Raw genomic sequence first — 16502 nt, 5'->3', positions numbered from 1 at the left:
CACTGATAACCACTTGAATTAAAATCAAGATGTTGTTAAAGAAAGTCGGGCGGGTGATGTTTCTGTAAATCGTAGTCATCGTTTAAAATCTGTGCCGATAAAAAGTGAACACTAGGATAGGAAGCGAATAAATACTTCGCTACACCCGTACGCAGACAAAAAAAAATGGCTGTGGCTTAGGTAAGGTTAAGCCCAGGATGCGAAGCATACTAGCCTTTATTTTAGTTGTTGAACCACTGTTTAGCCTGGTGAACTGCTGTTGCTTGGCTATATTTGGTTCGGCTAGACGAAGAAACAACTCATGCATTACTGCTTCGCCTTCAAGAGTGGAACGCGACAGCGTTCCCGTCGACCCGCCAAGGGGTGTAAGACAATGGGCTACAGGGCAGCGACTACGCGCCCCGCATTGGACGCGGTGAGCGTCGAGCAAAGCAGCGTTCGGCGCGGCAACGAAATGTGCGCCTGAGCAAGAGACGCACGCCTTAGAAACAGCTCGTTTCTAGGGCAACACCGCATTCACTAGAGGCGCTTTTGTACCGTTTTGAAGCATCGTACTCGTGGCTCAGTGGTAGCGTCTCCGTCCCACACTCCGGAGACCCTGGTTCGATTCCCACCCAGCCCGTTTTGCAAGAGTTGAGCCAAAGCCACTTCTCCTCTGTCGTGACGTCACGGTGTCACGTGGTTTCAAGGCGACACCGCCGCGCCTGAGGAGCTGGGTTGAGCTCTCGTAATATGCTTCGCATAAAAAAAAACGATCTGAACACATCAGCACTGCATTAAAAGCGATAGACATAAAATAAAGGTCTCACCGAGATTTGAACTCGGATCGCTGGATTCAGAGTCCAGAGTGCTAACCATTACACCATGAGACCGAAACTTCCGACGCCGGAATCGAACCCGGGCCTTCTGGGTGAAAGCCAGATATCCTAACCACTGGACCACGCCGGAGACGGCGGGGTGTCGGTGATCGCCGTAACCGGTTTCTATGTTCGCGGCCTCCGTGCCTCGCCGCCCTGCTTTCGCTGCACGAAAGTAGCGTGTGTGGTGGTCGTAGCTTCGGAATGTGCTGTGCATTGCGGATTTAGAGAATAAGAGGAGAGCTATGGAAGGGTGGGCTGAACCAGAAGAAATTCCAACACACCTAAAGATGAACGTTTTCTTGTCTTTTTCACCACGCTGTTGAGTTTCATTGCTTGTTAAATGTGTGCGTGGCTTCTAAGTGCGTAGTTTATTTATTTATCAATTTATCATTTTTTCAAGCGACTCCATCTTGTGCGCATTGTGACAGTTTCGTGTAACCACTTACGTTTGTTGTGTTTCTCTGGGCTTTTATTGCTGTTATTTGAGTATTTAACTGCTACCACAGGCTCTTTTCCTTTTTTTCCTTTTGTACAATAACGCTTTGTCATTTCCCGTACGCTCCCGCCAGCCCCATCTGCACCGCCAAAAACGCTGGTTTTACCTGCAAGAATCACCACGTGTTGATGAGGCACGCCGTAGTTTGGCACTTGGGATTAATTTTGACCTCGCGGGTTTTTTTAACGTGGACGGAATGCATGGTACGTGGGCATTTTTGCATTTCGCTTCCATCGAAATGCGGTCGCCGCGGCGACATCCGACTTCCGCCCTCGGGCTTAGCAGCACAACGCCAAAGTCACTACTCCCACCACTACCGGTTCTCCCCATTACGCAATTCCTCTAGCGCCCCCCCTCCCGCCTTAAAGGTGTATTTAAATAAATGAATTATTATGCCTGCCCCCACTTCTATTCTTGTACCGCGAGCTTGCCGTTGTGGGTATGTTCCAATGCCTGCGATCATCATCATCGCCGCTGTTCCCGTCACGACGAGCACTGCGTCAAGGCGCGTGTCGGGCGTCACCACCTCGCTAGCCGCGCTCGGCACGACTCGAGGCAGAGCGGCACCTTCCATGGATTCCGGAGACGTATCGGTGACGTCGGGGCCTCGAGGGAGCGTGCTCGCCGACTGCGTCGAACAGAGGTCCTGCTTCACGGATCAGAAGATGGTCAAGTTATCCTTCGTGTGGACAATCACAAATTTCAGCCTCTGCCGACAGGCCACTGGGCAAGCGCTGTTCAGCTCGACGTTTTCCGCCGGTGAGCACAAGCCCGTGACGTGGCGCCTCAAGCTGTACCCGAGGGGCGCCAGCGAAAAGTGCGCAGATTACGTGTCCCTCTTCCTGGTGTCCTACAACACCAGGCGGGTCTCTGCTAAGGCGAGGTTCTCCGTCGTCGACGCCAGAGAAGACGAGACCAACAGCCGGCAGACCAGCACGCGAATCTTTTCGCGCCGCGGCGACAGCTGGGGATACGAAAAATTCATCGGCAGGATGTCTTTGAAGCAGAATGGCAGGAACCTTCTGCCCGACGACACGCTCACGCTCAAGTGCCAACTCACCGCCCTGGAGGTGTCCACGAGCGCGCCTGGAACGAGCAGCGAGGTCGCTTCCAGCCCGCTTTCCCAGTGCCGCCTCTCCGAAGACTTGGAATGGCTGTTGGACAGTCAAAATTACGCGGACGTGACGTTTAAGGTGGGCGACGAGGCGTTCCAGGCTCACAGGAGCATCCTGGCGGCACGCTCAGCGGCCTTCCGGCAAATGCTCGAGTACCCGGTGGAGGAACAAGCAGTCGACGGGGTAGTCATCGAGGATGTCGAACCGGACATTTTCGCTGCCATCCTGAGATTTGCCTACACAGGGCGCGTGCCGGAGCCAATAGTGAAACCCAAGTCCCTCCTTAAAGCTGCCGACAGGTACAACATGGACCTACTCAAGGCGTCGTGCGAGCTGGCTCTCATCTCCCGCCTATCCGAGGAGTCGGCTGCGGACATGTTGATTCTAGCCGAAAAGCACAACGCCGTCACGCTGCGCAACGCCACCCTCCACTTGATCGGCTCGAACACCGACGCTGCAGGAGAGACTCCCGGATGCGATTCCAAGCGTCACGTCGATGAGCTCGAACAGCACTTCACGACGCTCACCGACGGATGCATTGAGCCGCCGGCGAAGCGTACTAGGAACTCTTAAACGGGCCACAGCGAGCTCCTGCCAATTCGGCCTTAAAATTCGCCCTGTACAACGCAGCGCCAGAACTATGTGCGGCAGCGCGTGGTGGGTCATAAAACAGCTATAAAACACATCTTCAGGTTGAAATAGAAGAGAGTATATTTATGTTTTAGCAAAGTGGCTGTTATACACAGACAGTGCAAAATCTGTGGAATGATGAGTGAAGCACTAGATTGGAAAATGAACTTTCGCGCATAGAAATTCATTTTTCTCATTTCTTTTTCTCGCCGCAGTAGGTCACTGACATTTCTTATGATTCAGGGCTAACATGGGAAAATAAAAGGGCTTGGCTGCGGTCAACATGTGAAGACCTTCTGCTTTTACTCCTTCGAACGTCGTCATTTTCACAATTTTAAAGCGTAGATTTCTGTCTAAATGCGTAGCCGTTGTCAGGCTATCGTCGCCACCCTGTCGTCGTTTCGTTTTCGTCGTGCAGCCGTCGTCTTCATGCTGCCAAAATGTCGGCCAAAATGTGTGGACGAAAATTTGTGGCAGCAGCATCAAGCGCTATTGCCGGCGTCAGAATTTACTTCTGAGAGAGCTACAAACTTCAATAATTTGCTTGAGACGTTAGCCTGGCTTACCGCCTCGTAAGCTATACTGAAGGTGCTTGCTCATAATTGTGATATACACAGTGATCACATTACCGCACAAATAGCAGATGCAGTCTCCGTATATTTATTGGTATAGTGCGTGACATTTGATTTCTACGGCTCGCTTAAGCTATTGGTTTATATTGTCAATCATCATCGATGGTTCCTGAATAATATTTAGAACGCTGTTCCTAATCGCCCATTCCTGCGTCGGCGGCTTCAGCGTAACTGAGCGGACGAACGCCGCGATGAAAGCGAACACGCAGCGCAGCGATAGATGAAAGAAGTACCATAGTGAAGAGACGAGAAGGAAAGTGAAGGAGGAGTGTGCAAGGGAATCATGAGGTGGAAAGCGGAGAAGGACAGAAGGGGAGACGTCCTGCGCATGCGCTAAGTTGACGGCGCCCGCTGCAACCGTGCTCGTGGGCGATCTCATCTGCGGGGGGGGGGGGGGGGGGAGGGTAGGGGGGGCAGGGTTTCGTGAGGTGGGGAGCATAGAGTTTAGAAACTCTATGGTGGGGAGGGCTACGCTCGTCCGCGGCGTCTGCTGTTGAGATCATTCCACTGCGCCAGCAGGGGTAGCGCACTCTCAAGTTCAACAAATGGCCACAGAGGGCGAAAAAATCGACCGCGTGCCGCTGCTGATAAAACGAGCATACTGGAAGCACTTAAAGGATGCCCGCGGTAGTTCCAATGTCTCCCGTTAGATTCGCCTTAATAAGCGCAATTTTAGACTACATGTAGAGAGAGAGAGAAGGGAAGACGGAAAGGCAGGGAGGTTAACTAGACTGAGTCCAGTTTGCTACCCTACGCGTGGGGAGGGGAATGGGGAGTGAAAGAGAAAGAGAGAGAACTTAAGTGTAGGTTGTCTATAGTCGGGCACTCAAGTCCGTTGCCTTCAGATAGCGAAAAAGCGCTCTAACTGCTTTTTGGGCCAATGAGCTGTGAGGCCAGGCTCCCAAGATCTTCGCTTCCGTGAATGGCCTGTCATCCAGTCTATTTAATGCACACTGGAGAGTCTCACGTTGATTATCGAAGCGAGAACAGTGGCACAGAAGGTGACTGATGGTCTCTTCACACTTGCACTTAGCGCACATTGGTGAATCCGCCATTCCAATGCGGTAGCTGTAGGAGTTGGTGAATGCTACTCCTACCCACAGCCGACACAGCAGTGTTGCGTCACGTCGTGGAAGGTTCGCTGGTAATGTAAGTTTTAGTGATGGGTCGAGACTGTGTAAACGACACTTAGAGTTCTGTGGTGTATGCCAGCAACCTAACGTGATTGCACGAGCAAGACTGCGAAGCTCTCTTGCAGCGTCGACTCTGGATAAAGGTCTAAGGACTGTCGGTGAGCCAGCCTGGGCACGTCGGGCAGCGTCATCGGCGAGGTGATTACCAACGATGCCACAGTGTCCCGGCAGCCACTGAAATATGATGCCATGTCCTCGTTCAGATGCGCAATGGCAGGTTTCGTTGATTTGTGACACCAGCTGTTCATAATTGCCACGTCGTAAGCTTCGCAAGCTCTGGAGGGCTGCTTTCGAGTCACAAAATATTGCCCATTTGTTAGGCGGTTCTTTTTCAATGTATTCGACAGCAGCGCGAAGAGCGGCCAGTTCAGAACCTGTAGATGTCGTTACGTGAGAAGTTTTGAACTTGATGATGACCGATTGAGATGGTAGAACAACGGCGCCCGTAGAATTTTCGGACACGGAACCATCCGCGTAAACATGAATTCGGTTAGCATATGAAAAATGTAGAAGTTCCAATGTGGTCTGCTTGAGAGCCGCGGTGGGCAGGCTAGCTTTCTTCACTATTCCTGGAACAGCAAGGTACACAGGAGGCTTCTTCAAGCACCACATAGGGGATGGCGTTCTTGTTGCGGGTGAGTGCCTCAAAGACAAAGAGTGCCGGTTAGCCGCAATCGATCTGGAGAACGCTGCCTTGGGTCTTTTCTCAGGCAAGTGAGCGAGATGGTGGTCAGGGACTCTGGATATATGGCGAACATGCGCCCGGAGTGTGTCGATATCTATATAGGTCCTTATTAGGTTGTCTCTCGCGAGGGCAATTGTTGCCACGGTTGAAGCATTTCGAGGTAGCCCCAGACATGTTCGAAGGGCTTGGCCTTGAATGCTCTGTAGGACATGGATGCTAGTTTTGTTAGCATTGGACAGCACTGGTGTAGACTACATGTAATAGGCTACATAAGCATGCAGGGCGGCAGAAGAAAGGAAAAATGGGCAGAGATTGAGGAGCACTTAAATAGAGAACAAATAGGGGTGTACGCGGTTACAGAAACGCAACTTAGAGACTCGGAAGAGCCGCCAGTGATTGAGAATTATGTTTGGAAAGGGTGCAACAAAACTAAGTCGGAAAGAAAGGGAGGTGGAGTCGGAATGCTCATCCATCAGGGAACCAAATGGTAAAGAGTAAAGAGTAATGTGTGGACCGGAAATAATTGCACAGAGAAGATTATAAAGATTTACTGGAATGCATAAGTGTTGATATTAGGGGTTTCAGGAATGATGCTGAAATTATGCTATTAGCTGACATGAATGCTGTTACGTTTCGCCTACGACGCGCGCTAAAGCCGGCGCGGATGCAACGTACGCCGGGGCTTCGTTCAAAGCGGCGGACATTTTGGCCCGTTCGGAGCGGCCGCGACGCATCCCCGCCGAGCGCGTCCCGGCATGTTTCAGTGCCACGTGTCTTCGTGTGTGCGTGTGTGTGTGCGTGCCCACGCTTGTCAAAGCGCGGCAGCCGGGGAGAGGAGCTCCCCCAGTGTGAAACGAGGAGGTCTGACCGGCGCCGGCCCGGCTGATGCGTCACCTCCTTGTCCCAACGTGTCTCTCAGTCCGTCCGTCGCCGCTGTCATGTGGTGTCGTCCCGTGACCTTCCTTCTTGCCCGCGACGCCAAGAGTATAAGAGCAGCTGCCCCCGGACGCCAGGAGAGAGGCTCCGATTTCTTCTGTTGAGTAACGTGCTCTCCCGTCTCTCTACTTCGGTCGACCTGACCGCCCGCTCTTTGCGATGCTAGAATAAACAAGTTGTTCTGTTAGCAGTCGCCTCATGCTTTGCTGGGACCTTCGGATGCTTCCAGTGTGCCCCAGGCCGCCAGGCCAACGCTACCCTTGGGGCTTGCGACCCATTTGCAACAACGGGCGCCAACGGTCCGGTTGCAACAACGGGTGTCAGCACTGAGGTTCCGACAGCTGGTGGCAGCGCTGAGATTCCAACAGCCGGTGCCATCGGTGTGGTTCCAATAGCTGGTTGCCAGCGGTGGGATCGCGACAACGGAGGCCAGCAGCTAAGATATGCGGTTGACTGTATGCTGAGCAGCACAACGACCATCCGGGAGCAGTGCAACGAGCCCTGTGTGATGACTGGTTGCCTGCGGCGGAACGACTGCGCTGAATTCTTGGCTGCGAGGTTTGGTGAGTGCGGGACTTTCTTCTTCTGAGTTTTGCCAGGCTTTTGTTAGTGTCAGAAACAGAGCTGGTAATTGTGGTTGTCGTTGCTGCCGGGTTAGTTTGCGGCGAGACAATAGTAGGCAGTAGAGAAAGCAGCATTCAGAGCAGCCATGGATTTGAAGTCGTTGCGCAAACCGAAATTGTTGGAGCTTGCAAGAGAGTTGGGTCTGGATGTCTCAGACAAACTCAGAAAACCAGAACTGCTAAGGGCTATTCTTGAGTTAGGAGCTGAGGATGACGAGCTGTCGGAATGCCTTGAGACCATTGAGGAGAGGGAGACGGCAAAAAGACAGGAACGCGAACTTAAAGAACAGCAACAGCAACAGAGAGAGCAACAAGAGAAAGATGAGCGTGAACGTAAAGAACAGATAGAACGAGAGCAACAAGAGAAAGAAAAAGAGCGAGAGCAACAAGAGAAAGAAAGAGAGCGCGACCGTCAACACGCTTTGGAAATGAAACGTCTCGAGTTAGAGATGGAACGCGCTCGTAATGGAAGTCAGGCACACGGTGCAGGAGAACGAGTATTGTTTAAAATGACTGACCTGATGCGGCCGTTTAAGCTTGGAGAGGACATTGGTTTGTTCCTGGTTAACTTTGAGGGAACGTGCGAGAAGCAGGGGTTCTCTCGGGAAACGTGGCCACAGCGCTTGCTCACTTTGTTACCCGGCGAGGCGGCCGACGTAGTCGCTCGCTTGGAGAGGGAGGAGGCAGAGGATTTCGACAAAGTGAAATCGAGTCTGCTAAAAAAGTACAGGCTGTCAGCGGAGGCGTTCCGTCGGAAGTTTCGGGAAAATGAGAAAGGTAAAAGTGAGTCATATACAGAGTTTGCCTACAGGCTAATGTCAAACATGCAGGAGTGGCTCAAAGAAGAGAAAGCGTTTGGTGACCACGAGAAAGTTCTGCAGTGTTTCGGGCTAGAGCAATTTTATGGTCGGTTACCTGAGAACGTGCGGTACTGGGTCTTGGATAGGCCAGACGTTAGTACGGTGGCTAGAGCCGCTGAGCTAGCCGAAGAGTTTGTGACGCGTCGGGCTCGCGGAGCTAAGGACGGTCAAAAGGGTGAATTTGGCTCCAAGTTTGAGAGGCCGAAGTTCACGCCCATGAGAGCAAAGGGGGACACACGTAGTGCGGATGCGAGTGTAAGCAGTCCGACCGAACCTAAGGAGACGGCGGCAACCGAAGCCGAACGCAGAAAGCGGTTCGAGACGAGGCAAGCGCGCGTTTGTTATACGTGCCAGAAGCCGGGTCATTTTTCGGCGCAGTGTCCAGAAACAAAAACAAAAGTCGTGTTTTTGTCGTTATGCAGCACTGACGAGAACATGAAGCTTCTCGAGCCTTACATGCGAGACCTCCTCGTGAACGGGAAAGAGTGCCGAGTGCTTCGCGATTCCGCAGCTACGATGGATGTAATTCACCCCTCTTACGTAGAACCCGATATGTTCACGGGCGAGTGCGCATGGATCAAACAAGCCGTGGAAGCTCACAGCGTGTGTCTGCCCGTAGCAAAAGTGCTTATTGAAGGACCTTTCGGAGCACTTGAGACGGAGGCGGCAGTGTCATCTATGCTGCCCCCCCCAGTACCCGTACCTATTTTCGAACAGGTCCGATCACCTCCTGCGCGAGAAGGGGCTTTTGTTTGGTGAGGCTAGCGTTCAGGCCTTAACCAGATCGAAGGTTCGGGAGCTCGCTGCAAAGGCGGTAGTTGCGGGGCCGACGTTGTCGAACGATGAGAAAGGGTCAGAGGCGCAGCAAGCTGATATTCAGAGCACGCCCGAACTGAATAAAATTGAGCCTGTAGCGTTAAAGGCACCAGATACTGGAGAGGAAATGCCCGACACGGGAAAGTTAGAAGAGCTATCTGAAGATTTGCTCATCGCGCCTACGTCAGACGGACTTAATAGGTTGCTAAAAGTCAGCCGGTCGGCTTTGATAGCCGAGCAAAAGAAGGATGGCAGCCTAGAAAACATACGCTGCATTGTCAAGGAAGGTATCGCCAAGAAAAATGCTCGCTTTGTGGAAAGAGGTGGGGTCCTGTACCGGAAGTATGTAGACCGCAGGGGAGTGGAGTTCGATCAGCTGATCGTGCCTCAATGCTATCGTCAGGATCTGTTGCGCTTGTCGCATGGGGGTTCGTGGTCCGGACACCTAGGAGTTAAGAAAACTAAGGACCGTCTCTTGCAAGAGTACTATTGGCCAGGGTGTTTTCGGGACGCAGACCACTTTGTGAAGACATGCGACACCTGTCAGCGGGTGGGCAAACCAGGGGACAAATCGAGGGCGCCGTTGAAGTTGGTACCTATCATTACGGAGCCTTTTAGACGTCTCGTTATTGATACAGTGGGACCTCTGCCGGTAACAGCCACGGGGTACAGACACATTTTGACTGTGATCTGCCCAGCGACAAAGTTCCCTGAAGCAGTGCCGCTTAAAGAACTCAGCTCAGTTGAGATAGTCAATGCACTACTGTCCATATTTGCGCGAGTTGGTTTTCCTGCGAATATCCAATCAGATCAGGGCACAGAGTTTACTAGCGCTTTGACGACAGCCTTTCTCGAAAGGTGTGGGGTAAAGCTGTTACACAGCTCAGTGTACTACCCCCAGTCGAATTCCGTTGAGAAGCTCCACTCCGTCGTGAAGCGCGTGTTGAGAGCATTGTGGTTTGAACAACAAACTGACTGGGAGCTGTTTCTGCCTGGGGTGATGTTTGCATTGAGGACCGCGCCGCATGCGGCTACGGGGTTTTCGCCAGCTGAGCTAGTGTACGGTCGCTCGCTGCGATCTCCGCTTCGCATGCCTCGAAACGAATCACTGCCCTCTCCAATGGCTGCAGACTATCTCTTTCACAAATGGCCGCCTCCTGCACTGGAGCCTCGCTTTGCAACAACATTCCTTTGAGGTGCGTTACAAAAAGGGGAGTCTCAACGGTAACGCCGATGGCTTAAGTCGCAGCCCCTAACGTGGGAATCAGCCTCAAAATTGTTTGTTATTGATGTTTTTCTTCCTGAGGCAGGATTTTTAACATATTGCTTGTGTGTAGTGTTTCAAAGTCATGATGTGCTTTCTAGTGCAATTTTCCAATTTGTGGACGCGTTCTGAGTGCTGCTAGACTACTGTAAGGAACTAGGCAGCAGTATAAAAGGGGAAAGAGCCTGGCATGGCTTAGTGAGGGTTGTGCCGTGCTTGCTGACTGAGCGGCTGAGTTTCGGCGCAGTTCTAACGCTTGCTGGGAAAGAGAACAAAAATGGCAACTCTCCTGAAGTCACTTTGCAGTATCCTGTGTGAACCTGAACGTGAGAACGAGGCCTTCTCGGTGCGCTGCGCTCAAGAAACGCCGAGGGACGACCGACTTCGGTTATGAGCATCATCGAGCGACATCCCTCCGGACAGCGGATGCAGTCCCCTGACCATCGGGATCTCCCTCCCCCGGCGGGGCGGTCTGCTATGTTTCGCCTACGACGCGCGCTAAAGCCGGCGCGGATGCAACGTACGCCGGGGCTTCGTTCAAAGCGGCGGACATTTTGGCCCGTTCGGAGCGGCCGCGACGCATCCCCGCCGAGCGCGTCCCGGCATGTTTCAGTGCCACGTGTCTTCGTGTGTGCGTGTGTGTGTGTGTGCCCACGCTTGTCAAAGCGCGGCAGCCGGGGAGAGGGGCTCCCCCAGTGTGAAGCGAGGAGGTCTGACCGGCGCCGGCCCGGCTGATGCGTCACCTCCTTGTCCCAACGTGTCTCTCAGTCCGTCCGTCGCCGCTGTCACGTGGTGTCGTCCCGTGACCTTCCTTCTTGCCCGCGACGCCAAGAGTATAAGAGCAGCTGCCCCCGGACGCCAGGAGAGAGGCTCCGATTTCTTCTGTTGAGTAACGTGCTCTCCCGTCTCTCTACTTCGGTCGACCTGACCGCCCGCTCTTTGCGATGCGAGAATAAACAAGTTGTTCTGTTAGCAGTCGCCTCATGCTTTGCTGGGACCTTCGGATGCTTCCAGTGTGCCCCAGGCCGCCAGGCCAACGCTACCCTTGGGGCTTGCGACCCATTTGCAACAACGGGCGCCAACGGTCCGGTTGCAACAACGGGTGTCAGCACTGAGGTTCCGACAGCTGGTGGCAGCGCTGAGATTTCAACAGCCGGTGCCATCGGTGTGGTTCAAATAATGCCCACATACAGGATTTAGATGGCTATACCGACAACAACGGAAAAATAATGCTAGAACTTTGTGAGCAGCATAACCTCGTTATCGTAAATGTGAAGGCCAGATCACGTGGGAAGTGGGAAACCGGCAATCAACCATTGATTACTGCCTGATGACAGAAGGAATTCATGATAAGTTGAGAGAAATGGTCATTGATGAGGAAGGGTATAGCAGCATAAGGAGTGACCATAAACGTATCATTTTGAAAATGGGATATGTAGTTGGGAAAGAGAGCAAGGAATGCAAAATGACCAGTCCAAATTTGAACGCTTAACAAACAACAAATATAGTCACTGGAGTCGAGGAAGAATTTGGCAAGTGGCCAAGTAAAGAGTGGGAATATAGTAAGCTTCTTAATGTATTAACGACAGAAATACGGAAAGATAAACATGTTCGTTGGAAAGGAAAAAAGAAACCGAAAAGGTGGTGGAACAGGGAGATACGAGAAGCGATCGCCAACGACAGAAAGCATCCCGAGAGCACAGGCAGGCAAAGAAGGCGCAGTTATGGTTCAAATACTGGTGCAAGCAAAGGTAAAAGGTGAAAGTGAACGTTGCTTGTCAGAAATACGTGAGAAACAGAAGGCCGCACATAAGAATATTTTATAACCACATGAATATATTAGACTGGAAGTCAACTACAATACAACAACATATCTTAAACGAAGATAGAAACAAATTGGAAGGGGAAGCGGCATTAAATAACTTCCGAAAAATAACAGTCGAATATTTCCAAGGCAATGACGAGGTTGTACTTGAAGAAACAAGAGATGAAGGAGAAGCAGATGGAAAAGGAGCTGGTGCTGACAAATCTCAACTTGAAGAAAGCTGAAGAGAAAATTCCGAGGGGCACAGCCACAGGGCTAGACGAGGTTCCCGTTAGGCTGATTAATGAACTAGGACCAAATAGTAAGAAAGCTCTGGTGAAAACAGTGGAAAGAACTTTAAAAGATTCACGAAGACCAGACAGTTGGTGACAAAGTAGAATGAATTTAATTTATAAAGGTAAGGGGAGAAAGATAGAATTCACTCATATAGACCGTTGACCATTACAATTACATCGGTAATATACAGGCTAGCAATGCAGGCAATCAAATTAAAGCTGCAAGCATGGGCAGAGAATAATAGCAGTTTGGGAGAACTTCAGAATGGCTTCAGAGTAGGTAGGCGTTTGGGTGATAACTTATTTGTTCTTACCCACTGTATCGAAATTTCAAGAGTAGAAAGCAGACCGTTATTTGTGGCCTTTTTAGACATTACAGGAGCCTATGACAACGTAGACCGCAAGATTTTGTTGGATATTCTGGAAGGAGAAGGCTTAGGTGACTATTGTCTACAGCTTTTGAGAGAGATTTACCTAGAAAATACCGTTTGCATTGAATGGGAAATGATGACGAGCTAGGAGAAAGTTTATATCAAGGGACTGAGGCAGTAGTGCCCTTTATCCGCACTGCTGTTTATGATGTACATGGTGAAGATGGAAAAACACTAGAGGAAAGTAATATCGGTTTTAATCTCTCATACAAAGAGGCGGGTACAGTAGTAGAGCAGCAGCTTCCAGATTTATTTTATGCGGATGGTATTGTTTTGCTAGCTAATCAAGCAAAGTAGTTTGCAACATCTGGCTAATATCTGTGGACAGGAAGGGAAGAATTTAGGTTTGAAATTCAGTGTAAGAAAATCAGGTGTTATGGTATTCAATGAAAATAGGGAACAGAGAGTGGCAGTACAGGGCCAGGAAATACCTCGGGTACGAGAATATAAATACCTTGGTATATGGATAAACGAAACCAATAGATATGTGGAAACACAGGAGAAAGCAATAACAGTAAAGGGGAAGAGAAATGCAGCCATAATGAAGCACAGATCCCTATGGGGATACGATAGGTACGATGTGCTCCGAGGTATATGGAAAGGTGTTATTCTTCCAGGGCTTACATTTGGAAATGCGGTTGTTTGCTTTAAATCGGGGGTGCAATCAATCAGGACTCGATGGGAACTAAAGGTCAGTGGGACGCCTCGCATTGGGCGCACACGCGATGACTACAAATGAAGATGTGCGGGAGGATATGGGCTGGACTAGTTTTGAAGTGAAAGAAACTCACAGTAAAATTGATTATGAAGAACGACTGAGGAGTGTGGAAGATAGTAAATGGGCTGGGAGAGTGTTCAGGTATCTTGTACAGGGAAAACATTGATTCACAGTGGAGGAAAAAAACTAGGAAGCTTACCAGCAGGTATGCGGCCTGTAGGGTGGGCAACACAGCAACAAAGACGTCAAGCGGGAAGTCAGAGAGGCTGAAATAATCTCATGGGTGGTGGCAATGGAGCCGAAACCTGCCATGAGTAACTACTTAGGAGAAAAAGAAAACGAAAAAAAGAAACAATTTATGATTAATCAAAGTGAAGCTCATTACTTTTCGAAGCGAGATCAGGACGCCTTAGAACACGCACCTGTAAAGCGAGATATAAGAAGGAAAAAGAAGCATGTGCTTGCTTCGGTAAAGCTAGGGAAACGATGGAGCATGTTTTATTAGAATGTTAAGACACCTGCCGAGCGGTCGATTTAGGTACCTCTAGCCTCCTTGAAGCCCTTGGGTTCAGCAAAAGCAGGGGAAAAGTAAACATGTCCGCAATAGAGATTAGCAAGAGGCGATTGGAAGATTGGTGGAAGAAAAGCAGGGAGACGACAAAAAGCGGAGACGTACAAAAGCAAAGTTAACAATAGGGGGTAAAAAAAATTTAGTTGTGGGAGTTCATCGTGGTGTTTTTTTCTATTCCTTTTTTTGACCTAGGTAGGACATTAAGGAGTATAATAGCGAGAGGTTGATGGCTCAACCCACCGCCCCGTTCCAAAGGGGACGCTCCTAACATCCATCCATCCATTTTATCTTACAAACGTTCTCCTACAATTATCGAAGCATTTTGATTACATAAAAATAAGTATAAAATTGCCATTGCTAATTAGGTATCGTACTATTTATTAGTAAGTTTATTCTTTTTTGTACCTATGAACGCAAATAACGTCCAGCGTCATCGAACTTCCACGTGACCTCTTATTTAAAATTTTTACCGGTATTTTAACTTAAGGCCCATCTCCCTCACCTCATGCGTAGGCAAGGTGATGGAACACGCCTTCTTAGCACGCATCAACAGTCACCTCGAGGACAACTCTCTCTATCCCCACACCATCACTGGATTTCGCCCTCACCTTTCTACTCAAGACGCTATGTTGCAGCTCAAACATCAAGTGCTCAACGATCGTTCTCGTAACATGAAAGCCATTCTCGGACTCGACCTCACTCAAGCCTTTGATAACATTTCCCATGAAGCTATCCTTGATCAGGTTTCCAACCTCCAGCTGGGAGAGCGAGCCTACAATTACATCCGTGACTTTCTCTCCAATCGCACGGCTACCCTCTCGGCCGGGGATTTACGATCAGACCAGCTTCCCCTTGGCAGCAAAGGCACCCCGCAAGGTTCCGTTATCTCTCCCATGCTCTTTAACTTACTCATGATTGGCCTTGCCAAGCAGCTACAGCAAGTCGACAATATCAACCATACCATCTACGCCGACGACATCACCATCTGGTCGTACCGAGGCAGTGATGGTCAAGTGGAATCAGCCCTCCAAACGGCGATTGACACGGTTGAAGCCTATCTCCAAGGGACTGGACTGCGCTGTTCGCCGGCTAAATCGGAGCTTCTGCTATACAAGCCCATTCAGCGGGGTCGCCCTCCCAAACACCAATCTGATCACCGACCCTGTGACGCCATCACCCTACGCCTTCAAGATGGCAGTCCTATCCCAAACGTCCCTAGTATCCGGGTTCTCGGTCTCACCATCTCTACCAACGGCTCCAACGCCTTGGCTCTCAACAAGATCTGTGCCCAGTCTCAAAACACCCTACGACTTCTTAAACGTATATCTAACCGTCGAGGAGGACTCAAAGAAGAAAGCCTTCTCCGACTCGTCCAATCCTTTGTCCTATGCCACATTACCTACGTTGCTGCGTACCTCAGCTGGTACCGGGCTGAGCAGAACAAGCTCGACACCCTCATACGAGGGGTCTACAAGCAAGCACTTGGTCTCCCACATTGCACCAGCACTGAACTCTTCAACCAACTGGGAGTTCACAACAACCTTTCCGAACTCATTGAAGCCCAACAACGCTCTCAGCTTGAACGGCTCACCCATACTGAAACGGGGCGCTTTATTCTGTCCACGCTTGGCTTCACCTACCATCAGCAACAGGGCCCCAAACAACCGATCCCGACCGACACCCGTAGCTGGATCTACATAGACCCTATCCCTAGAAATATGCACCCTGAATATAACAGGGCCCGGCGCCAAGCTCGGGCCGGAGCTATCATAAAAGCCCTTGCCAACATACCTGGCGTCACATTTGTTGATGCAGCCCGATACTCCCATGGCACACGATTTGTGGCCGTTGCCACACGCGATGGAGCCCTACACCATGCCTGCAGCGTCACTACCCCCACTGCAGAGACGGCTGAAGAAGTGGCCATCGCCCTGGCCACTTTAGATCCCACCTGTCACACCATAGTGTGTGACTCTCGCTCAGCCGTTACTAACTTCAGCAAAGGGCGTATTTGTCCCCAAGCTCTTCGCATCCTCTGCCAGGCACCACACTCTAAAGACAGCATAATCTCCCTAACATGGATCCCGGCCCATGCGGGCCCTGTCCACCCACACCTCCCCAATCTCAACGAGGTCACCCACTCCATTGCGCGAGGCCTAGTCAACCGCGCCGGAGTCACTGGAGATGAGTTGGACACCAGGGACAGTCTGACAACTTATAACGATCTTGTTAAGGCCTTTTACCTGAGTCGCCGAATCTTCCCCCCGCCTCACCCAAAGTTCAGCCGGGCGCAGGCTACCACCCTGCGTCTACTACAAACAAACACGTACCCTTCACCCGCCCGCCTCCACCTTATATTTCCGGACGTCTACACTACCCCCAACTGCCGGTGCTGTGGAATTCACCCGGCTACGCTTTCGCATATGCTATGGGAGTGCCCAGCACAGTACGCACAGACTAACACCACGACTCTCTCGTCGAGGTTGCATGAGGCTCTGCGGAGCTCCGCCCTCGACGACCAAACCTGGGCGACCCAGCACGCCCGCGAGGCGGCGGCGAGGCAAGCCCTCGA

At 51.0% G+C, this 16502-nt stretch overlaps 1 protein-coding gene and 2 non-coding genes across 3 annotated transcripts; 1 reads left to right on the top strand and 2 right to left on the bottom strand.

Annotated features, from left to right (window-relative positions):
* Window positions 1-800: 800 nt before the first annotated feature.
* Window positions 801-872, bottom strand: TRNAQ-CUG (transfer RNA glutamine (anticodon CUG)). Its single transcript has one exon. It is a non-coding gene; the product is annotated as a tRNA-Gln (tRNA).
* Window positions 873-877: 5 nt separating this feature from the next.
* TRNAE-UUC (transfer RNA glutamic acid (anticodon UUC)) lies at window positions 878-948 on the bottom strand. The gene has a single exon. It is a non-coding gene; the product is annotated as a tRNA-Glu (tRNA).
* Window positions 949-1798: 850 nt separating this feature from the next.
* Window positions 1799-3391, top strand: LOC135905180 (speckle-type POZ protein B-like). Its single transcript, XM_065436200.1, has one exon. It carries the CDS (start codon window positions 1806-1808, stop codon window positions 3042-3044), a length of 1239 nt encoding a protein of 412 aa, XP_065292272.1. The 5' UTR covers window positions 1799-1805; the 3' UTR covers window positions 3045-3391.
* Window positions 3392-16502: the final 13111 nt, after the last annotated feature.

The sequence above is a fragment of the Dermacentor albipictus genome, chromosome 3 (assembly GCF_038994185.2).
Source record: "Dermacentor albipictus isolate Rhodes 1998 colony chromosome 3, USDA_Dalb.pri_finalv2, whole genome shotgun sequence".
NCBI classification, from domain to species: domain Eukaryota; kingdom Metazoa; phylum Arthropoda; class Arachnida; order Ixodida; family Ixodidae; genus Dermacentor; species Dermacentor albipictus.
Note: the sequence above shows the minus strand (reverse complement) of the source record. Positions and strands in the feature narration are given on the sequence as shown.

What these genes read in the sequence shown, in the direction of transcription:
- LOC135905180 (XM_065436200.1), top strand. Translation starts at nt 1,806, where the DNA reads ATGCCTGCGATCATCATCATCGCCGCTGTTCCCGTCACGACGAGCACT.